The sequence below is a fragment of the Manis pentadactyla genome, chromosome 17 (assembly GCF_030020395.1).
Source record: "Manis pentadactyla isolate mManPen7 chromosome 17, mManPen7.hap1, whole genome shotgun sequence".
Classification (NCBI taxonomy): Eukaryota; Metazoa; Chordata; class Mammalia; order Pholidota; family Manidae; genus Manis; species Manis pentadactyla.
In genome coordinates, this window is record NC_080035.1 from 10,831,218 (window position 1) to 10,856,996 (window position 25,779).

Genomic DNA, 25,779 nt, shown 5'->3' on the forward strand with positions numbered 1-25,779 from the left:
TAATTCAATGGGCTCCAGTGCTATCATCACTAACATGCTCAGGAATCACTGAATCGGTTTTCAGAGCCCTTGATACCCAAACAATGGGTAGGAAGCCTAGTGAATAAAGGGGCCTCTAGTTTCTAAAAAAGGTATATTTCCCAGAGTAAAGAAATTGACATCCTAACTTGTACCTTAATATCCTATGGGTTTATCATGAAATGACCTCCAAGAACCTGAGTCAAGTCGGCATGAATGAGTAACCCTAGGTTTCCAGGGGTCCAAGACAAGTCCCTAGACTGTTCTTGAGGCTCCCACCCCAATGGCCCCCAAATCTCTCTTTGACTTTAAGTGCGAGTTTCCTGTATTACAGATCAAGAAAAAGCAAGTCTGTGTGGCTGAACAAGACAGAAGATACAATAACCAAGTAAACTGAAATGTCACTGCCTTACACACAAACAGGCTAAATGACAAAAGAGCAAGGCCTATTTCAATCTCTCCTTTGGTCAGTTTCCTGTCATCTACTCCTGCTTTACTAATGACTTCTCTAGCAGTGCTTAAGAGCGCAATACGGCTAAAGCTGGGAGCTCTATTAGGATTCTCCTGGAGGAAATGACAGCCCTATTTTGAGTGAAAGAGGATCTTTTCGAAGAGGAAAGAAAAATACATTAATTATGCATGAACTCTTTGGGGTTAGCTGTACTAAATACACCTGTGCCCATCAGTTGGTATCTACATATTTTCAGAAAGATTATTACACCCAAGAGTTTCACTTACATAAACATTCAAGCTAAAATCAGCTTCTATTTCTAAATAAGCCCTATAAATCACTGAAACCTTGAGCCAAGGCCTAATTAATCCAATGATGACCGGAATTCCTTCTAGAACCATGCTGAGTTATGGAGTGACAAGTCTATTCCTCACTGTAAAGGGTCAGAACAGGTGGTCACCACCATGGCCAACTAAAGTTAGTATTATCACCAGTATTATCAGTGAAAGAATCTGTTTTTCTGTTTCTGACAGAATGTACTACTGCATCAAGTATGCTCTCTGTCCTTTAGTAAAATGTCAAAGATTTCAATCTCATACACAGTACAGAAGTTTAAGATAATAAAAACAATAGAACACTCACTGTCTCCATCACAGTAAACAAAAGGCCCACAGCATGTCAAACAAAGTTCATTTGCAATAAAGCAAAATATTGCAAACCTATATTAACATCAAAGTTCAACATGATGAATTTTTGAAATAAAATCCAGTATTTCTTTCAAAAAGACAATTAATGATTTTCTACATTTACAAATCTTCCTATAAGACACATAGCTACTCTTTCAACTTCTTAGTTGTAGTTCATATTAACCTGAGGCATTATAATAACTGAGAATTTTAGAATGGCCTCAATTCTTTTTCCCAAAAGAAATAAATACCTGATAAACATAATATTCTTTCAATACAGAAAGCCAATCACATTAAAACCCTTGTACCAAATTAGAGGCTCGTAGACAGTCAGTTTTTTATGGATACTGAACCAGAATCATTCTTTGGATCTCTCTCACTATGAGCAAAAAGTTGCCCTATCAACATGGACACGGCTTACCCATAATTAAAACACTGATTCTTCAGCCATTTTGCCCTTTTGGGTTTCAAAAGATCTCTATCACAATATGGGCCAGAGAATGGCCAGAAATACCAATCTAACAAAATGATATATTCTGATTTAATGGCAACTGAAAATGCTACAAAATATGCCAAAAATAAAACCCATAAGATGCTGACTCGTGATTTCAAATGTCTAACATCTAATGCTAAAGACACACACAAAGAACTACAACCCTCTAGCAGAAAAAAAAATATTATACTAAGAAAGAGTAAGTCCATCAATAGATGAATGAATAAAGAAGATATGGTACATACACACAATGGAACATTATTCAGCCATAAAAAAAGAAATCCTGCCATTTGCAACAACATGGATGGATCTAGAGAGTATTATGCTCAGTGAAATAAACCAGGAGGAGAAAAACAAATACCATATGATTTCACTTATTTGTGGAATATAAAAACAAATCAAAACAGAAGGAACAAAACAGCAGTAGACTCACAGACATTGAGAAGTGACTAGTAAACCAAGGGGGAGGGTTGGGTCAGGGTTGTGGGGGGAGGGAGGATAAAGGGGCACAGTAATTAACAATCACAATATAAGTTGGTGACAGGAAGGTAGTACAGCATAGAGAATATGGTCAATGATTCTGTAACATCTTTCCATGTTGATAGATAGTAACCGCACTAGAGGGGGTAAGGATTTAATAATATGAGTAATTGTTGAACCACTGTGTTGTGTATTTGAAACCAATATAAGGCTGTATATCAATGATACTTCAAAAATAAAAAATTGAAAGAGAAAGATTGGGAACACCTCAAAATCTCAAACATATCTGCCAATCAGCAGTGTTATCGCCTACCAAATTTTATAATTTTTTTTTCAAACACCGTAAAAAAAACGTTAACAGAGGGGATAGCTTACATAAAATGTGAAACAAAATAATAGCCCAACATTTCTTTGTTTACTATTTGTAAAAAGTAACATTCTCTCCAAAATTTACTACTGTCAAATACAGTATTTTCATCAAAGCTCTAACACAATGAAAAAAGGGTATACAGAAAAACCAGCAGACTCAAAATTTTTCCCTCTAAGCCAAGTTTTATTTTTAATTGGATGTCTGAGCGTATGTGTGTTTTAATTCTTCCTTCCTTGGAATGCTTGCTGAAATGCAAGTAGCGTTGGCCAATTAAGACCTGTCGGCTACAAACCACGTCTTGTATTAACTGAATCAGCAGTAGGAGTAGAAAACTCCTGGCCTTCAAGAGCAAGGACTATATAAATGTAAATGAATCAACATCCTAATAAAAGAAATCCCAAATAATAACATGTGAATACCTGGTTGTGCCCAAGGCTGCTGTGAAAGAGTATACCTGGGTCCTCCCTGACTGGCCATTGTTTTTAATGCTGAGACCTAGTAGAATAGAAAGAAAAAAATTTCATTTCACTAATGACAAATTATAGTGCTGCTCTCAAAGAATACACAACACCATTTGAGCCTGTCAAGACATAATAATAATCAAATTTGCAACCCTAAAAAAATGCATCATATCTCAGTCCTTTACAAAACATTTTAGCTCTCTTTTGTGATTTCAAGGCATGTGCTCTCTTGCAAACAGCCATAACAATGTCCTGAGGCTTTCTACCTGAAACGTTTCAGGGTAGGAAGACAAAAACAGGACCTAGAGGTACGTCAGCACAAAACAGGTCTCTTTTAAATGGACTATTACGTTAATATTGCTTATATGTTAGAAAAATGTCACCCCAGCAGGACAAAATCTCCTTTACATACCTAAGGAGTCCTTTTCTTTATTATATCATAGAGAATGTAATTAAAACAAACAAGATTTTCAAATAGTAATAAAAGGCATACATAACCAACCAGTGCTACAGGTGAAGACTTAGATGCCCACCTTGCAGTCATCTTCTTTTTCAATCCTCAACATCAGGACAGAAAAACAAAACCATAAAAGCACATTTGGCTGCTTGGACAAGACTATTCTTAAGATGGTACGTTATGATGGAGCTAAGGTGTAGTTAGGAAGGGTGAAGGACAGACACTGCATAAAACATTCTTTAATGGACTGTAAGGTGCCAAAGGTCCAGGCTGTGCACGTGGCCTCACTAGATAGTTTCATTAGAAAAATGTGACCACCAGCTCTTTAGGTCAAAGAAGGCCACACAAATACTTAGAAGATGGGCACAAACAGGACATAATGTTAACTCGGATCTCTCCCGCCCTCTATTCTACCAGGTTCAGGTCTACTCCAGGCCTTCACTCATGCTGCCACATGTATAAAATTCACCCCTTTCTTACTGCCACTCAACTCCATGTCTTTATTTTTTATGGTAAGATGCAGCTTTTAAAAGTAAATCATACATGTGATTATAGATTAGACAATGCTAAAGGAAAAATATATTCACGGTTAGTATATGTTATCCCAAATATTTCCCAACATAAATATATAAAGATTCTAATGTGTCTACACTTATAAAAAGAGGAACACAGTGCTCTGAAACCTTTTTTCCCCACTAAAATCTAAATTCTGGACATCTTTCCATGACCAATAGCTATGTTTTAATAGTAATGGCTACCTATTATTCCACTGGTTGTTCCAATTTAACCACTTTCATAAGGATATATACTTAGGCTGTACACAATTATTTTTCTATTTAAACAAATACAAACTTGCATATTCATCTCTATTTACTATCCAGATAATACTTTTAAGTCAAACCTCAAGGAGCATTTTCTTCAAAAGTTTTCCCCAATTAGCCCCAGCTTTTTAAAAAACCCTACAAGATGAACACAGACCCATTCCACCATCTCATGATGACACTGCTGTACACTTCTTCTTCATGTTTACATATTTTCTATCTTGATTTCCCACTACGTTCTGACTCCTTGGGAACATAAATTATATTTATAGGTCAAATTCTATTACATGCACCATATCAAGATAAAATTTAAATTATAGTTTTGCTGAGGAAATAATACTTAAGAGGGAATATTAGGAATAAACTTGTAATGCTTTAGTAAATTGCTTGAAAGAAAATGAATATTGCTAAATATAAGTCTGAGTTTTTAGCATAAACTGGCCCCACAAGGGGGAAACACTTTTTAAAACTTGGCTATAAACTTGAAATTATACTTCCTTTAAAATGCTTTCATTCAGATTTTTTGCTAAAGTAAAATCTTCACTGCAAATTTCACTATCAAATAACATTTCTGAAGTACTTAGAGTTCCAAAGTACTTTTGCATATATGCTTTTCTTGGTCCTCATTAATAACCTTAAGCAGGGAGAAGGGATGCGATAGCTACCTCCACTGCAGGGATGAGAAAACTGAGGCTTGAAGAAGCTAAGTGACTTGTTGCCATTTCAGTCAGGAAGTGGCAGAAGGGGTCTAGAGTTCAGCTTTCCTAGTCTGAAATTCAATGCTCTTTCTACTATACCCATGACCACTCCAAACCCTAGGAGTTTGTTTCAAGCAATTTTTCAGTCCAATGAAATTCAACAATGAAATTCAATCCAATGAAATCGAACAAAAAAAGTATCTACAGTTTTTGAGTTTAACAGAAAATATCTAAATCTTTTATATGATTTAAAAATATCCAAATTTTTATATGAATCTCTACCCAACACAACAGTATTACATTCCCTAGGGCCAAATACTTAGAAGAAAATGTTATTTTTCAAGGGGCAGGAAATATGGCAATAGAGCATATATGTTCTTCTAGAACTTACTTGACTTTTCTCAAGAAATTTTGTTAATTATACCAAAAAGTCAGGAAGGATGTTTATACCAGACAGATTAAGATGTTGCCGAAATGTTTATCTCATGTGCTGCATTACTCTGTAAAACTTTAGTTTCTCTATCTGTAAAATGAAGATGTTTTATTTATTCCAGGTACCAGGGATATAAAAATTTAATGACAATGAAGCATCTCAACAAGGAAAGCCCAAGGAATCAGCTATAAAACAAAAAAAGCCAATTTATAGCAGGTGCAAGAGAAAACCACATTCTAAGTCTTTAGGCTCAAATACAAGTCTTCTGACAACCTAAGATGTTCTCTACACTCAATTTATTTTATTACATACATCCTTAAATATTTTAAAAAATCAATCCAAACTTAGAAACAGTCTGTCGATGAGGCTTAGATCTAAATGGTAAATACTGAGACCTACAAGCAAACATACAAATGAAAGATAAAATGTTTCCTTTCTGTACCTATGGATGTTGCTTTTCTTGTAATCACACTGGTTGCCTTATAAAATGCCAACTATAATAAAGAAGGCACAAGACTCTGCACTTGCCGATTTACCTTTAATCAAAGTCATTTTAAAGTTTTAAAATCATTTATTCTCTCTGCTATTTACAATACTAGTAAAATTTACCAGGTAAAAACTGAGAACTGTTTGGTCCACAAATTCTAAGCAGCAATCCTATCTGTGAACTCTAGCGCTTACACTGCACACTTGTGAGTGTGTGTGTGCATGTGTATCCTTGTCTCTGACCCACTCTATGCCAACAGGGTAGGAGAAGGAACCTGAATTTGGAATAGTATAACATAACAGGGATGCTCACTCCTCTAAGCTATAGTATCTACTAAATATTTTGACTGGACAGTGAAGAGCAGTCAGGGACGAGGGTTGAAAAAGGAAAAATGAGGCAACTGTGAATGATCTGAGCAAATGCAACACAAACTGAGCAGGGAGCATGGGACTGACTTCTCAGTGACAATGAGAAGCACCAATCCCACAATGAGGGAATTATAAAAAGAGGTGCATGAACAGCTATGCAGTATAGGTGTATAGCACGTCCATGGAGAGCCATTATATAATTCAGACTTGGAATACATATTTGCTATATAAACCTCTAATTAAAAAACAATGTTGATAGCATCCAGCATCCTCCAAAATGTAAAATTACAGAGTTATACCAGATTTACCAAACTTATACTAAGGCCAACCTTGACAACTACATCAATGAATTTTCGTTCTTTTGACTGCTAGGGAAACTATGCTTTTCTAAAAAAGACCCTTTAATGCTAGATTTCCTAACAATCAACTTGCTTATCTCAGATTCATCTGTTGCTGTCATTGCAAAATACTCATCTATGGTATTTCCTACCAGGACTAATATTGATGTTCTCCCCAAAACACATACTACAATCTACACACTGGTTCCCCATGAGGACAATTTCAGTAAAAACTACTGTAATTTATCTATAAATTAAAGTATCAGTGCTTGTACCATTTTTTTTTTTTTAATCAAAACCTGGTAGGAAACATTTTCACCACCCCCTATGTGGTGGGAAAAATATATATAGACACATACTCTAAATACCTGATATGAATGGACTGAAATCCACTAAACAAGTAATACACGCCAATGATAAGCAACAGAGTAGTCTGACCATTTCAACATTCTGGTATTTGCTTTTGTGGTATTTATTATTACTTTGAAAAACTATTACCTTTTGACTATCACAGACTTCAGGAAGGTAAGCATTGATGGGCCCAGCAGCAGGTTACTAATAGACAATTTGCTTAGCTCTCTATTGGTTGTACATATTGTCTTCCCAGTTAAGACTCAGACTAAACTGGAGAGAAAGGGCTGTCATATTTTTATTCTTTGTATAATGTTCTCTAATACAAGTCTGGACAGACAGTAGAGGTATAATAAATGAAAGTTCACTTCAAGACTTTTTAAACATCTTTATGAGGTGAAAGTCCTTAGTAGCAACACTTAAGTTTTTTTAAAAAATGCTTCATTTGAAACAGGAAAGTCAAAATGGCCAACATCTGACTTTTTCATTGCTGTCATTAGCCAGTTAAGACATTTTAGCCAGAAGACAGATTATCATAAATCCATATATCTAGTAATTAAAAATGCAATGACATAAAATCTTCAACTCTCATTAGCCATAGAAAATGGAAGAGAGAGAGCGCATGTAAAACAAAGAGGAAAATAAGTCATCCATTTAAGTAACAGGAAACCCTGACAGACAGAACCAATTACTGCCATGCAGGTCTTAATCCGGGAAAAGTGAGAGTCCCTGACCACATGTCAATACTTATAATGTGGATAAACAGAACATTGCTAACCAGAGCTCTGCTATAACCAGCTTTGCAATATTTGCACTCTTCCTCTTAAAAACTTAAAACTCTGCAAGCATATCTAAAAGTCCAAATCAAAAAGCTGCCATGATAGAAGGCAATAATTTCCATGATCGAACCATTAAGTCCTGGGCTTACTATCTCATACCGCCAGAGTTTTCACAAGAGGATAATCTAAAAGGATATCTAGGGAAGAATTCAATATTACTTTAGCAAATATGCACCAAGGTCTATACCTTTGTCATGAACTCCTCCAGCTGCTCTACGAACAGCTTGGTCTGCTGCTGAATAAACTGCTCACAGGCTGATTTCAGATGACGGTCTACATCTTTTTTAGAGTCAAGATAATGTTCTCTTATCTCAGGAGTACCCTTAAAAAGAAGATGACAATTTCCTCCTGTTTTTATGTGCCTAGAAATTACCACACTTGTAAAGAATGTCATTTATCTCCCACCACCAATGAAACACACTCCTTCTCACCTCCAACAAGAACTCTATCAAGGCATTGTTGCTATTCAGCCTAAAAAATCTTGGAACGGTCATAGGATTCAGGATTTTAAATGCTGCATCTGTGAAACAAAATTACTCATCCAATGAACATGTACAGTGTCAAGAGAAAAGCTGAGTTACTGTTTCATTTTGTTACTATACACTAGCTCTTCAGAACCATAAAGCAAAGGCCATTTCATTTTTACCAACTCACCTCCATAAATGGTGAGATTAGTGCCAATCATAGCTACAGTATCCCACATAGTTATTTTCTACAAGTCAGAATTATGAAATGACTATTAATCTTAATTACCTACTTATTTTTAAAATGATTAATGGTAACTGATACCTTAAAATTGCACTGCTTTACTTTTATGATGCTAAATAGGCTCTTCTTAAAAGAAAAATTCATATACTTACCCAACTTCTTTTGTTAAGATCCTGGCTGGCACAGAAATTTATTCATTTGAAGCAGAGTGAATAAACTAATGTGTCAGCCAGAAAGAAAACACCAAAAGGACAAATTTACCCCTTAACCTCCAGACTGACTAGGATCTATGCAAAGTACAAGCTGAGGTCTCATTGATGTTCAAATGCAATAAGATATAAAATTAGTCATGAGAGATTAGAGGCTTAAATGTAAAGACAGTAAGTATTAAGGGACAGTCAGAAAAGACCATTTCTTTGCTTTGTTTTGCCAAAGGGGAAAAACAAAGCATGAAAGTCTACCAACCCTGGTTTTCCCAAGTACACACCACAATAGTACTTACTGCCTTGACCCTGAACTTACTGAAAAAGACCTATCAGATTCAGTATTCAGAGTAAAGCTTTAGTGAATGGCTCTTTGTTTCTGTTGTCTTTTCTACAAGACATATGAAAGACTACAATTAACAGAAGCAAATCACTGTACGGTAGGATTACATAACTTTCATATTTCAGGGAAAACATACTTCATACCAATAATTGTCAAAATTGTAGGATATTTCATTTTCTCACACCACAGTGAATCTATACAAGAACCAGGCAGCAACAAATTATGAATTAAAACAAACATGAAAGAAAGTAGATCAGCTTTATCCTGTCACCTCCAGTAAAGCAAGGATTACCAGTAAGGACTGGCAATCTTCAAGGTTAGAGCACTGACCCCACACTGCTCATCGAAAGGAAAGGAGGAAACCAACTGGAATGGTTGGGAGATGGACACCTGATGAGAATGGCTCTAAACAAAATATGCATTCCAAAAAGGCACAAGCCAAGAAATAACGTCTGTTCAAAAAAAAAAAATCAAAGTATATGAGTAACACATAGCTATGCTTACTATCCAAATTCTAACAGAATCTGTGGTAGAAAGGAGAGGGCATTAGGAAAAGAGAGTATGCTTTAATATGCCTCATGCTTTGGCTCTCAGGTAAGTTAAATCAAGTCCCTTATTTTATAAGCACAGTTATTAGGGAACCAGCAACCTGCTACCCTTAGAAATCCTATATTTGGAGTTTCTCTGAACCACATTATATGAAAAATAAGTTGAGTGACTATTTTTCATTCATTACATAAACAGTGGCTGAAGGCATTAGAGCTTACTTCTCTTAGAAATGATTAAGAAAAGATGAATTTCAGATAAATTTCTAAGTAAATAAGAGAAAAAAGGGAAATTTATAGTATATCCTTAACTGCTTAAGACCAAAATCTTAGAAATAACTACTTTGATCTTTTATAAATCATCTCTTGTTAATTCAATCAGAGATAGATTGTCAGGATGGATGAATAACCTTGAGTAACCTTGAGATCATCTTTTCCAATATGATTCAATGTCTATTTCCAGCTCAAAGACCCCCTATCTGTATCATTACTTAAGAACCAGCTGATTTAATAATATTACAAGTTTATAAGCATTTTAAGCTTACAAAGCTTTAACATAAATTTTTATTCTTAATGATCTTAATAACTTGGGGAAGGTATCATGAGAAGTTGAGTCTCCTCATTTTACTTGGAGTAGGGAAGCTAAAACATCATTCAAGATCACACAAGAGTCCAGAAATGATGGGCAGGAACATAACCCAATTCTTTTCAACTCTTAGGTAAGTACTCATCCCATTTTATCCAGCTGGCTTCCTGAATTTTCTTGAACTGACAATTCAGTGTTTAAAATCATCCCAATTAGCTGACACTGTAAGTAGTTATACAACTTTTCATTTTTTAACTGGTTATGGTATTATGTGGCAGAATCTAAAAGACATAATGCTATATTACAAATTGAAATGCTCAGATATAGTTCCCTTCATAAAGAAAATACAGCAAGTTAGATGTAATTAGAATGTTGACAACTCAGCTTAGTATGAACAAGTAACATGCTTAGCAAGCACAGCATGCAAAAAAATTGCAGATGAACATAAAATAAACCTGTAACCTGTGCTGACACATTTGGACAGGTCAAATACAACCCAACTGCGCCAGCCAGGACAATGAAGTACCTCTAGTTTTCTTTAGGTCCAGGGAAATTTCCTTAATGGTGAATTCAGTGTGAAATGGAGCAATTTGTTCACGAAGAATCAAAAGGTGCTTAATTAAGAAAAGTTGTCCATCAATCTGAGTCTAAATTGTAAGACAGAAAAATGGATATTACCACAGATTAAATAAAAATATGAGCATATAAAACATGCATGTTCTTAATCAGTATATATCTACCTAGGTTTATGGCCCCAAACCTAACTTCATGGTACCAATACTCCTTTATTGTGCGATTAACTCTTTTCATATTACCCACATTAGAATGACCAGGAAAAATCTTGCTTCAAACTCTTACAATTATTGTCACCTGCTCTACTTTATAAATCCAAAAAAGTTAATCTGACAAAAGACTGTAAAGCAACACATTTAAAAAGAGAAGTCAAATCTATTTTAACTTGGCACAAAAACAGAGGAGATCTAAATCCAAGAGTCTAAGATCAGCACAGAACAGGAAGAAAGAAAAGGTCAAAGTCTGAGCATGATTATGATCTCTCAGGACTTTCCAGTTTATCTTCAGTAGCATAGCTTTCACTGTCTGGTCAAAGTGGTTTCTACACCCAGAGTATCAGAAATATTCCTACTTATACAAAAGTACAAAGGAGCCTCCAAATTCAAGTGTGGCTTGGAATTAGCATTTTGGATCACTCCACCACCAACAGAACACTGACTCAGAGCACTTCTCAGAGCCACTGTCTTTATTTTTGCCTCCTGAGACCTACCCACAAAAGTCTTACAATTCATCAAGCTTAGTTCTCAAAGCTCTGACCCAACCCTCAAACAGTGAATAATTACAGTTGTCATTTCATAAAAGAGTCTTCATATTATTAAGAACATGGCTGCTACTTGCTCTTTCTTGATGCTTGAGACAGAATCTTACTTTGAAAATATTTCTAATGAAATTATACTATATTAGGAAAAGAATAAAGTTGTCCATCAAGCAACAGAAACTTCAGGGGTTAGTAAACACAGTGACTCCCCTCTCTCTCCCATCCCATTCTAAATAAACACAGAATCAATATATAAGCGTGACTTATTTGATAGAAACTCACTCATTTTGCACCCTGGAACACAGAGCATTAGAAAAGTAGAGAACACTACACATTTGGAACACTTGGTCTATTTTTAAAAGAACTAGTAACTCAAATAGACAAAAATAGTATAATACAGACTTAATCTACTTTACTAAAGCTGGACTCACTAAATCCAGCAAATAGTATCATGTGAGTTTCTTGACACTAGGTGCTCAATGTAAGTATGTAAGAACAATTTCTTGTCTTAAAAAATTCTCTAAGACATTAAGCAATCATTTTTATTGAACACTTTTTTAAAAGTTTAAGGACAAAAGTACACAAACTCAGCCATGAAAATAAATTAGCAAATGCTTGTCAAATTGAGGGGTTCCTCTTACATACTTAAATCCCTTATAATATGTGGGAAACAGAATTAGATAGAAGAGGATGGCCTTACAGGCAATGAGAGCAAAAGACTAAATAATCAAATGCCTCTTCACTCCTTCGCTTAAAAAAAGAGGACACTGGTACATAAGGACATAAGCATATGAACTCTTAAATTAAGTCATTTTTTCCTCCTGGTGATCTAAGAAATACATGCTAACTCTAGAAAATCTGAAAAATAAAGTGTAGAGAAAAAAAATCATCCATAGTCACCTAAACACCTTCACTTAAATTTTTTAATGCATGCTTTCATTACATTGTTAAAGTGATAAAGTATATCTGATTTGTATCCTGCTTTTCTTTTTTTACCTTAACATATTTAAGTTAAATGTTAAGGTTTTAATTTCTTTTTAATGTAATGACTGTATAATATTCTACTATATAGAATCTGCCTAAATTCACTTAACCATTTCCCTAATATTAGACACATTTCCCAATTTCAACTATTACAAGAAATGTGAAGAGCTCAGACTTGGAAATACTTTTTACAACTTAAATCTGCCTGTCTGTCACTTACGTGCCATCCTCTTCTAGTCCCCATACCAAAATTTCATTTCAACTCTCCATTCCATGAATGGGAGGATGCAGTGGTAACAGAGGCACAGCTTTCCTAGAAACAAGGTCCCAGATTCTTTTGTGGGGATGTTTTGTTTTGTTTTGTTTTTATCTAAAGCCTCAAAATTAGAAATGAAGTTTGTAAATCTGGAAATCCAGAAAGGTTTACAAGATTTGAACACTCCAAACAACAAAGAAATTTTGGCTGGAAAACAGCACTCTGAGCCCTCTCCTAAGGTAATTTAAGCGGAGAGTTAATCAGAGCAACACTTTCAACTGTGCTGTACTTGCTAAAAAAAAATCCTCGGGGACTTGGGAGTAGCCTTCAGCCTCAGAGCCCTTCTTGAATAACAACTCTAGGTCATGAAGTCATAGCAACTGCTTCTAATCACGTAATCCACGGGGCACAATTGCCTTCTATAAAAATTGGCTGATTTCCTCCAAGCAAGGCCAGGTAACTATTTAAAACACCACTGTAGGGATGATTGTAAATTGCTACATTTCCAGGGAAGTCACTACCTCCCCAAGTACTAAGGCTCTATATAACAAGAAAACTTTATCCTGTGGAATTTATAACTTAAGTATCATTTTTTGGCACTTGAGCAAAACTGGCACTCTTCTTATACAGCATAGTCTTTTTTAGCACTAATGAAACAGTAGCTTCTCTCAAAGGGCCCCAGAATTAAATCATATTAAGCAAACAAATCTTACTGCCAAAATGACTTTAAATTTCTGTGACTATAAATAAATGCCGTGTTCCATAATATATTACAGGCAACAAAATTTCACCTAACATTTCCTCAAACCTTGTTTTTGCTGATAGACTCAGATGCTCCAAGTAACGACTGAATGCAGGCAGACAAGGCTTCCTGTGATAATCCTTGGAACACTGCCCTCTGGTGAAATAAAAGAGAAACATCACCTTGCAGTGCTTCACAACAGGAGAAAGGAAATCTAGGCTGTGCATGCAGTGAATAATGCTTGCTTGCCCTCATCTGCTGGATTAATTTAGATTACTGGCAATATTCCTCCTGGAGTTTCCTATTCCCATGCAACCTCTCTAGACCAACACATAGTTTAATAATCTTCATTGCGCAAAACATTGATGTGACCCTTCAACAATATTTCCTTAGCACTTAGTTCATGCTAGGCTCTGTGCATGGTGTTTGAGTACAGTGGCAGTTGGACAAGGTAGATGTGGTTCTGACTTCATAGAGGCTTCATTCCAATATGAACTCATGTTTTAGGCTCTTTTATAAATATTTAAAACCAACTTTAAAGCAAGGCCTCAGTAAACCAACTTTTGTCACTTATCAGTAATTAATCAGTTTTATACTGTAAAATTCATGCACATAGCTCTTCATCACATTATTTAAAACAGAAAAAAATGGAAATAAATGTTCAATGATGGGGAGGGGTCCAACAAATAAAATACTAGTAAATGTAAATTACAGAATACTACACATGAAATACAGGAATGTTGAAGGTGGTAGTAAATTCTTATAAAACATAATGAAGTGAAAAGAAAATCAGATTACAAATATTATATGAAGTATGACTCTTAATTGTGCCATTTCTTTCTCTTCCCAAAGGTGTGGCACGTTGGTCAGTCCCCTTGCTTTTCCTCTACCTGCATTCCACAGAGATAGAATTGATACGGATGAGCATGAGCAAAATACTATTAGGCCACAGTTCTGAGCCCTGGTCTCGTACTTTTTGATATTATTCTCTTTTTATAATTGATATTATTCTCTTTGTGTACTGCTCCCTCTCTTGTTTCCCACGAGGCTATTGTAATAGGAAGAGATTAAGGCTGCCTCTTGCTAAGTCATCACTGACCCAGCCTTAGAAGACTGAAGATGGGCAGCTTACACTAAGACCCTCCATTTCCCATGCTCAGCCTTAATGTGCTTTTCATTGGATTGGTGTTTCCTCACTTTTGATGGGTAACAGAAAGGGATATAATTTGGATGTAAGGTAAGTGGAAAAAAAAATAGGCAGGCCTATGGCATAAAATAAAAACACACAGACTGACATCCTTAGGCTTACTGTTGGGCTAAAATCCCTGTTAAGCACTTAAAAGGCTTTGCTAGAGTCTGTGAGACAATGAGTTCCATGTGGACTATGCCCCCTTACACATTTCCCTTGTGATCTGGCTCCACTCTAGCAGGTTTCTGAACCCCAGTCTAATACTATCATTCAGTACACCTATTGTATTGAATACTGGGGAGCCTGGGGAAGAAGAGATGCCAATGTCCAGACTTTCCTCTGCAAGAGATTTCACCTCATCAGCTGGGCAAAAAGGCTGGGACATCTACTTCACAGAGGTGATTTGGCCTCATTCCTAAAAGCCCCGTAAGTGGCAAAAGGCTCTTTCTGATTGAATTTCAAAATCTCCAAGCACAAACTCCAGTAACTATGCAGTTTAAAATAGATGCAAGTAATGTGCACTCTACTGAACCAATGAAACAACTGCGCAGAACAAAAACCATTTCTGCAGCCCTGAGGACCCCGGAGTATGGAGCATCCCACAGTGGGAGAAGGTACCTCTTTTGAACCATGTTCTTAAGTTATAGTGGCATCTGCACAATTAATTATATGACTTGTATTTAAAATCACTTCTCTCTTTAAATGCTGTTCAAGTTGAAACAAATTTATTTGAAGAGTGAATTGTTTAACCTCTGAATTTTATAAACAACTTTGGTTTAGCATCAAATCACTAACAGTAAATAAATGCAGACAAGTCTGACCTTTCTGGGATTGATAATCATATTATTAAACTGGAATGCTAAAATAACTCTGTTACCTAAAATCAATCCACAGTGTAAGTTGGTGTTGGTCAGCAAATAACTAAAATTATTCCATGGTCAGAAACACATGTAATCTCAGTACTACTGGATGGTGATTTACACTGAGTACAGAACAAAACTGAAGTAGTTGCATTTAATAAAAAAATATATCTATGTGACACTGGACATAACAATCTTTTTGCACAAAGAAAAACTATAAACTAAAATAGATAACTTAATCAGTAGTTTTAAACTATCTGTGGTCATAGACCCTCTATGAGAAGCAATAAAAGTTACAACAGCCCTTCTCAGAAAGACACAAATGCAAACATACAATTTGCCCACAGTTTCAAGGGTTAACAGACTCCCCAAGGTCCATTAAGGGATTCTAAGGATCTACAGAATGCTCACACTCAGAATCCCTAACTTAGATTGACTTCTTATCCCTGTATCTAAAAATCACATTAGTCTATATAGTCAATGATTTTGTAACATTAATAGATAGTAACCACACTAGAGGCAGTGAGGATTTAATAATATGGGTAATTGTTGAACCACTGTGTTGTACATTTGAACCAACATAAAATTGTGTATCAGTGATTCTTCAATTAAAAAAATCACTATCGTTCTAATCTAATACCAAACAAAATACTGTATAAAGATCTTAAAATTAAAGTTAAAAAATTTTTAATGAAATAGCAAGCAATTTACAGTAAAGATACAAGAATTTACACACATACATCTATGCATCTGTACAACTTGGAAAGACAGACAAGGGTTCTTCGGACTGTAGGATACCACATTCCGTGAAGATCTGCTGGAGAAATTGTGGTTTGTGCTCTAGGATTAAGAGAGTCTGTTGAACCTAAAAACCCAAATGGAAAAGACACATTTCACACGTGCAGAGGTTTGTCTTATCTGCATAGGAACTATAAACTATTCTCATTACTATCAATAGCTGGAGGCACCTATCTTTTTCTAGCTTTCACCTTGAATTAAGAATGCCATGAGAACCCTAAATCAGTGACAGGTGAGATTTAAGGGACAACTCACATGAATACATATACACATTCCAGCCTCAAATTTATGCTCAACCCAAACTGCTTTTCCCAAACTGTGATCAATAATCTTTATTGAATAACTGAATAATATACATATATTACAGATACTGTGCAGCCATTAAAAGAGGGAGATCTATATATATAGTCATATGGAAGCAAGTGGGAGCCAAAGTAGGCAGGGGAGTGACCAGAAAGCAAAGCAGTGTTAAACAGGAAGATTGATCAAAGCTGGTTTACCCACAGCCTGCCTTCCATGCTCTGAGCTGCCTCACAGGCCCACTTAGTATATCCAATTTCCAAGTGACCAGAGCTGCCCACCTTCCTTCAAGACACGTCAGAAACTGTTGCAAGCTGAGGAGCAGGTTGGAAGCATGACTGAGCAGACACTGTTGAAATCACAATCCCTGCAGGTCAAGAGACCCGAGTTCTCAAATGAACCATGAAAGTAGAGCTAGGATAACACTTTGAGACAAGAAGGACACTGAAATGTGAACTGGGTATTACAGGACATTAGGGAAACCTTACTAAATTTTTTAGTGTAATGATTTGTTTATATGAGATGTCATTTTTTGGAGATATGCTGAAATACTCATATGGGTGAAGTAGCAAAAAGGTCAAATAATTTACTTTAAAATAATTAGCAAAAAAAATAATACATATATACATAATGTGATAAGACGCAGTCTTGAAGCCAAGTAGTGGGTACAAGTGTTCACTGTTCATTGTATCATTCTACTTGTGTATTTGAAATTTTTTCAATTCTTTTTTTAAAAAGCTAGGTTTGCATATGCTTAGAAAGAAGCCTAGAGGTTGTGGAGTAGATTTATGGGGAAAAAGGAAGAAGGGAATGTTGAGGGTTAGTGCCTTCACATTATAGTTCTGCAAGCTTAATTTTTTTCCAAAAGCATGTAATACTTGTATAATTTTTAAAGCTCTTCCATATGGCCTTACTTTACAATATCTACTTTAAATGAAGTTTCTGAAAAAGAATAAGCTAGACAAATTAAGTCAAAGAATATTTAGGGGATAGAGTATCTATAGTACTGCTAAGGATTATAATATCTGCAGGATCCCTCCTTCAAAATAAAGAGCCAAATACCCCCCAATACAAGTTTAATGAAGCAAATGTATTTAAGTACTTTAAAGCCAGAAGTCATCTTATTTGCTCATTTTTTCACTGTCTTGTGAAAAAGAGTAACAGTTATAATAGTTAACTGAGGGGAAGATTACTTACATAGCAGGCCATTCAAAGTAAGTGCCTACTAGCTGCCTCTTCTTAAGAGCTGAGCAAGGCCAATACCAGGGCCTCTCCCTCGGCCTCCTGTTGTCTTCTTCCTCCACCCTCTTGAGCCTCACACTCCTCTCACTTTCCCTATGAACAGAATAGAGCCTGTGCTTTTGAAGATACTGATAATTGGCCTCCTCACAGGATGGTTCCTCCACCATTAGCCCTAACATTTGCTTCTACCTTATGAATACCATGTCACTTAAAGCCCTCACTTTGGAGGCTTCTCATATTCTCACTTCCAACACACCACAGAACCAGATTATATAAAAGATTATACTCTTCATTTTTTGATCCTCTTGCCAACTGACGCAGTCTTGCTTTCCATTCCAAATTCTATCATCATTCACACTGAGTAAATCAATAACCACAGGGTGACTATATGGTTGTCCTTGACCTTCTCAATTCCAAAAACCTTCACTTCAATCCCTGCACCCCCAACCCCAAAGATTTTCTTATGACTTTCTTTCAGAATTACTTTCTAAAGGCTTTCTTATTACTCCAAACTATTCCACCTCTTAATTATTAAATCTTAGCATGCCACACTCTGACCACAATACCTTTGTGATTTCCTATTTCTCACCTGTTTACTCAAGCTACACTGCCAATCCCTTCTCCTTTGACTTCAATCACACCCCATCCCCTTGCTTGCTTCTGATCTCTCTGGCTGTTCTTTCTCAGCTGGCCAAGGATACCCCTCTACCTCAATTTTCTCCTTAACGTCAGCATCTGCTAAGGTTCTCTCCTCAGATTTCTGCTATTACCGCTCTATTCTCCCATCTCACACGAGCCCAAAGCATCAACTGCTCCACAATCCTTATCTCCAAACCAGTCAATCCTCTTCTTTACAGCTCTAGAGCAGTACTGTCCAACAGAAATGTAATGTGAGCCATAAAAGTGACACAATAAAATGCCATATTAAAAGAAATAGATAAAAAGAAGTGAAAGTAATTTAATATTTTTTATTCCAATATATCCAATACATCATCATCATATAATCAACAGAGACATTACTAATAGGGCATTTTCCATTCTTCATTTCACAATCAGTCTTCAAAAAATTTGATATTTACATACTCATGGCATATTCAGACTTGCCACATTTCACATGCTCAAGGCAGGTGGCTACTGTGTTGGGCAGTAAAGCTCTAGAGCCATGTGATACAGATCCTCTCAGTTGTGCCACATGCACAGTCTTCCTCAGTTGCCACATCTAGTGTGTCAAGTTTATAGATTCAAACTTCTAAGCATATCACTCATCTATACACTTCTCTCCATTCCCCCCATCAATGCCCTGGTTCAAACTACCTTTATCTTTCAAACGGAAAACCACAACAACCTCCTCACCAGGCTCTACAGCTCTGCCAACAATACCTTATTGTAAGGACAGCCTTTACCGGGGGAAAGGGAAAATGCACAAGACCAGGGTTGGCAAGACAGAAATGTACCCTAGTTTCTCCAATAATTCTTGAAGAGGTTTTTACCAGAAACAAGGTATGTACGAAGACCAAAAGTTATACTAGGAGGCATGGGTTCTATTTCAGAGAAAGAAATTTTCCCCTGAGGGTCTCTCTTCCTATTGGGCAAGAGTGATCAATTGGTTTTGTCAGGCAGGGAAGACCCAGGCTGATCAGCAGTCTGAATTAGGGTATCAACTGTTCATAGAGTTGACTCAGAATACCTGATGATGCCCTAAACCTGATGGTTAGGAGCAGCTGGGGCTCTTCAAGCTGCCACTGTCAGGAACTCCTACTCTCTGCTGGTCCCATGAGGAGCTGAGCTTTGGTGTCTACCTTACAGCTGTCAGGTGAATGGAAGGGATGCCCTACTTCCCATCCAGCTTGCTGTCTAGGTAACTTGTGAGTACCCAGGGTGCTTCTTGGACAATTCTGTTCCTTACATAACAAGCACCCTAGTCCAATCTATTCCATACTTTTCTATCAATATTTTACCCTGGCCCCAACCACTTAATACATTTACAAAATGCAAATCTGGTGGTACAGTTATGCCTATACACTATATTAGCTAAAAGTTCAAAGTTCATGAGACCTTCACCTGACATCTATCACAATCTGGCCTGTCTGACCTGATCCTTCCCTACATAACCTATATCCAAACATACCAAACCACTTGACTACCCCAAAGCATCATGGTCTTCCATTCCTGCATGCCTTCCTCCATGCTCTTTTATCTATCTTAAAACAACTTATTTCTCCTGGCTCTCTCATACTCATCTCTATAAATACTACAGTTTACAGACCCACACTTCTCAGTGAACTCACCTTCCTGCACTCAAAGCTCATCTCCCTTCATAATTTTGTTGCCCTTCTCCCTCCAAGAGTGCCCTGAGCATATCTTTAGCATGATACCACTGAATTACATCTGTGGCTTGTCAATCTCCCCTCCCTAAAGTGTGGGCTCCTCAAAGGCATGTTTTTCATGCCTGGGACATAAGTCCTCAATAAATGTTTAATAAATGAATGAATAAAAGTTGGAAGTTAAAACATCATAACATACCAGATTTTATTAGATTATTAGACTCTACTTCTTCTAACTGGACATCTGAAAATGAAGCTTCTAAAGGCACCTTCTTCTGTTCATCTTTTAAACTCTGTGCAATTTGCTGTATAGAGAAATCAGAAGGACCATTAAAGTGTTGTTTTCAGCTGTGTTTGGCAATATGAACACATATTTCTATCAAGTAAAAAAAAAAAGAAAAAATCAACTAATAAATATATAAATGGACTAATAAAGGGGAACTATGGCAAACAACACATAATTTAATGCAAAAAGTTAAATTAGTACAGAGTGTCTATATTCTCATAAATACATACATATATATAGTCTTTTCTGAACCACTAGTTTCAGAACTATCATAAGGTATCTGCTGAAGAATTAAATATACAAGGCTCATGTAAAAAGCTTAATTTTCAACTTTATATTTAGAAACAAAGTATTCAAATTCAAGATTGGATACATTCTAAATTTCAGAAATGCCTTCATCAAGTAACTGGCCAATCCAATCAACAGGTTTTCTCTTTAAGTGAGAAGAGGTACAATATGCTATTTTTTGAAACAGACTGGTGGTTGCCAAGGGATGGGGTGGGGGATGAGAGGTGGGGATAATGGATGAAGGTGGTCAAAGGGTACCAACTTCAGGTTACAAAATGAGTAAGTTCTGCCCAGTCTAGTATACAGCATGGTGGCTGTATCACATATTTGAAAAGTTGCCAAGAAAATAGATGTTAAGAGTTCTCACCAAACACACACTCAAATTGGCACTATGTGAGGTGATGGATGTATTAACTAACCTGTGGCAAACATTTCACAACATATACATATATCAAATCATTACATTATACTTAACCTTGTGACATACTGCACAATATTATATGTCAATTAGATCTCAATAAAGCTGAAAAAATTAAAAATAAAAATAAATTTAACTGATGAGTCAGATATTTCACTCATTACTTTAATTAATTAATTAATTAAAAATAGTCAAATATCATGTTTTTAAATATTTCAAGGGCTAAACAATAACAACCACTGTCTATCATATGATTAACAGGTAAGTGCTTTGCAGACATTATCTCAATTTTCACAACAATCCGCCATGGCCAGTACTGTTATTCCTATTGCACAAATTATGAAACATATTAATGGAAGCTGAGTAATAGCTACTAACTGACAGAGCTAGGATTTGAACCTAGATCAGTCTGACTTTACATTTCCCCCTATACCATGCAAATGGAAACCTTACATGGGCAAAATCTCTAAGCTAGAGAGATTTCCTTAGGTCAAAATGTTCAGATCTATAGTTAGAATCAATGGCCTAAACTTGACAATAATCTGAAAGTATATATTAAGATATGTTCTAAGGATATAAAGAAATGCAAAGTCTTGAATTTGGTAAGCTTGTTGTTAGTTCTGATGTTGGTGGTGTAATCCTGAAACTATTTTTGTGTATTTTGTTGTAACCTGAAAAAATGAGTAAATACATGGAAGGTGCTAGAAGCCAAGGTTTATTTTGTAAGAGAAGAGAAATATAAATATGGAATGGCAGAATATCAAGAAGAACCCTACAGAAGTGAATTTAAATTGGAGGCTTCAGTATAACAATCATAAAATTAAAAAAAAATACATTTTCTACCTCTGGCCTTTAAAAGGGTTTAGAAGTAGTGTCATCCACTGCTAACTTTCAAACACCTAATTCTCAGATCTTGGTTTCTAAATACCACTCTCCTCCCCCTTAAAGGATCCAAAGCCTCTTGGAGAAACAGCAACTCTAGATCTAGGGCAAGGAATTTAAAAGTTTTGTGCCTGGATCATTTTCTGTAAGAAGTCTAGATTAACCAAGATAAAAAGAGAGAAGACTCACATCACTGGAATTACATATGAAAGAGGGAACATTAATACTGACCTTATAAAAATAGAAAATGTAAATGTAATAATGATAAATAATTGTATGCCAACAAATCATATAACTCAGATGAACTGGAAACATTCCTAATAAGACACAAACTACTGAAAGTGACTCAAGAAGAAACAATCTAATAGACCTGTAACAAGTGAAAAGACTGAATTGACAATAAAAATACTACCCACAAGGAAAATTCTAGGCCCAGACTACTTTAACACTATTTTGAATTCCACCAAATATTTTAAAGAATTGACACCAGTATTCTTCACAAACATTTCCCCTCCTTAAAATAAAAGAGGGAACCTCTCTCATTTCATAAAGCAGCATTACCCTGATATCAAAACCAGATACCAAGAGAAAAGAGAATTTCTTATGAATATGGATCCAAAAAATTTCAACAAAATACTAACAAGCCAAATCCAGAAACATATAAAATAAATTATACACCACAACAAATGGGATTTATCCTAGGAATAGAAGGTTGTTTATAACTTCGAAAAATGGATTAATCTATTAACAGAATAAAATGAAAAAAAAACCAGGTCATCCCAATAGATGCAGAAAAAGCATATGATAAAAACCAACACCCTTTCATGATAAATAAAAATCAAAAAACTATGAATAGATGAGAACTTCCTCAACCTAATAAAAGGCACATAAAAACCCACAATTACTGAATGCTTTACCTTAAGATCAGAAATAAGACAAGGATGTCTCTTCTCACCACTCGTATTCAACATTATAATGGAAGTTCTAGCCAGTGCAATTAGGCAAGAGAAAGACATAAAAGGCATCAGTGAATAATGTGATCGATATAAAATTCTAAGGAAGCCACTAAAAAACTAATAGTAGTCCAGCAAGGTTGCAGAACATAGGATTAATATATAAAAACCAAATATATTTCATACACTTATAACAAACAATTAAAATCTGAATTAAGAAAATAGTTCCATTTATTCTAGCATCATCAGAAAGAATAAAAAGTACAGAATACAGCAAAGTTGCAGGATACAAAATTAACACACAGAAATCTGTGGCTTTCCTATACACTAACAATGAACTAATAGAAAGAGAAATCAGGAAAACAATTCCATTCACAACTGCATCAAAAAGAATAAAATACTTAGGAATAAACCTTACCAAGGAAGTGAAAGACCTATACCCTGAAAACTATAAGACACTCTTAAGAGAAATTAAAGAGGACACTAACAAATGGAAACTCATCCCATGCTCTTGGCTAGGAAGAATTAATATTGTCAAAATGGCCATCCTGCCCAAAGCAATATACAGATTTGATGCAATCCCTATCAAATTAGCAGCAACATTCTTCAACGAACTAGAACATAGTTCAAAAATTCATATGGAAACACCAAAGACCCCAAATAGTCAAAGCAATCCTGAGAAGCAAGAATAAAGTGGGGGGGATCTCGCTCCCCAACTTCAAGCTCTACTACAAAGCCATAGTAATCAAGACACTTTGGTACTGGCACAAGAACAGAGCTGCAGACCAGTGGAACAGAATAGAGAGCCCAGATATTAACCCAAACATATACGGTCAATTAATATATGATAAAGGAGCCATGGACATACAATGGGGAAATGACAGTCTCTTCAACAGAAGGCAAAACTGGACATGTACATGGATCACTGTCTAACCCCATACACAAAAGTAAATTCGAAATGGATCAAAGACCTGAATGTAAGTCATGAAACCATAAAACTCTTAAAAAAAAACATAGGCAAAAATCTCTTGGACATAAACATGAGCTACTTCTTCATGAACATATCTCCCCGGGCAAGGGAAACAAAAGCAAAAATGAACAAGTGGGACTATATCATACTGAAAAGCTTCTGTACAGCAAAGAACACCATCAATAAAACAAAAAGGTACCCTACAGTATGGGAGAATATATTAATAAATGACAGATCCGATAAAGGGTTGACATGCAAAATATATAAAGAGCTCATGCACCTCAACAAACAAAAAGTGAACAATCCAATTAAAAAATGGGCAGAGGAGCTGAATAGACAGTTCTCCAAAGAAGAAATTCAGATGGCCAACAGACACATGAAAAGATGCTCCACATCGCTAATCATCAGAGAAATGCAAATTAAAATCACAATGAGATATCACCTCACACCAGTAAGGATCACCACCATCCAAAAGACAAACAACAACAAATGTTGGCAAGATTGCGGAGAAAGGGGAACCCTCCTTCACTGCTGGTGGGAATGCAAATTAGTTCAACGATTGTGGAAAGCAGTATGAAGGTTCCTAAAAAGCTCAAAATAGAAATGCCATTTGACCCAGGAATTCCACTTCTAGGAATTTACCCTAAGAATGCAGCAGCCCAGTTTGAAAAAGACAGATGCACCCTATGTTTATCGCAGCATTATTTACAATAGCCAAGAAATGGAAGCAACCTAAGTGTCCATGAATAGATGAATGGATAAAGAAGATGTGGTACATATACACAGTGGAATATTGCATTCAGCCATAAGAAGAAAACAAATCCTACCATTTGCAACAACATAGATGGAGCTAGAGGGTATTATGCTCAGTGAAATAAGCCAGGCGGAGAAAGATAAGTACCAAATGATTTCACTCATATGTAGAGTATAAAAACAAAGAAAAACTGAAGGAACAAAACAGCAGCAGAATCACAGAACCCAAGAATGGACTAACGGTTACCAAAGGGAAAGGGACTGGGCAGGAGGGATGGGAAGGGAGGGATAAGGGCAGGGAAAAAGAAAGCGGGCCTTATGATTGGCATGTATAATGTGGGGGAGGGCGTAGGGAGGGATGTGCAGCACAGCGAAGACAAGTGGTGAGTCTACGGCATCTTGCTACGCTGATGGACGGTGACTGTAATGGGGTTTGTGGGGAGGGACTTGGTGAAGGGGGAGCCTAGTAACCATAATGTTCTTCATGTAATTGTAGATGAATGATAATAAAATGAATTAGAAAAAAAAAGAATACAAGGGAGATGAGGTTAAGTACTTCTGACGTTTTTTATGTTATAAAATGACTATGTTTTTGAAAAATCGCTTCTTACTGATAATATGAGGTCTTGTTAATCAAAACCACACCAGAAGTTCATCATTTCAAACCTTTCTTGACCAACACAAAATGTTCTCTATCTCCTCTTAATTACTGGAATTTGGTCTGTATTGAGAATTGATGTAGTCTTACGACATCTTATCTGGTGCCTTAAACTGCCATGTGAATCCTTTATTCTAATTTATCTCAAAATTTTGTTTTTTTCCCTAAGATGATGGTAAGACCCTTAAGTATCTTATGTCTTAAATGTCTTATCTTTTACCAGTACCTAGCAAAGCAATCTTATATATGATGTCTTTTAAAATGTGTTAATTTCATTATATTAACAAAGTCATTGAGTTAGTAATTATACATATTTTACTTAGAGTGAAAAGAAAATGAGCTGGAATATTTAAATTTCCAAAAATGTAGATTGTATATATGCACTGATTATACTAAAACTGTTTTTAAAT

At 35.9% G+C, this 25,779-nt stretch overlaps 1 protein-coding gene across 4 annotated transcripts in view; it reads right to left on the reverse strand.

Moving 5' to 3' along the window:
• Window positions 1-25,779, reverse strand: part of COG3 (component of oligomeric golgi complex 3) — a 141,683-nt gene that overhangs the window by 84,921 nt on the left and 30,983 nt on the right. For 2 of the 4 annotated variants that reach the window (XM_057494634.1, XM_036889652.2), the window contains exons 14-20: window positions 20,361-20,466; window positions 16,238-16,362; window positions 13,515-13,604; window positions 10,663-10,783; window positions 8,183-8,271; window positions 7,939-8,073; window positions 2,918-2,993 (exon numbers count right to left, since the gene is read on the reverse strand). In XM_057494634.1, the coding sequence (XP_057350617.1) occupies window positions 2,918-2,993; window positions 7,939-8,073; window positions 8,183-8,271; window positions 10,663-10,783; window positions 13,515-13,604; window positions 16,238-16,362; window positions 20,361-20,466 (742 nt within the window). The remainder of the gene's footprint in view (window positions 1-2,917; window positions 2,994-7,938; window positions 8,074-8,182; window positions 8,272-10,662; window positions 10,784-13,514; window positions 13,605-16,237; window positions 16,363-20,360; window positions 20,467-25,779) is intronic. The other 2 variants (XM_057494635.1, XR_008994598.1) reach the window with 2 other exon arrangements.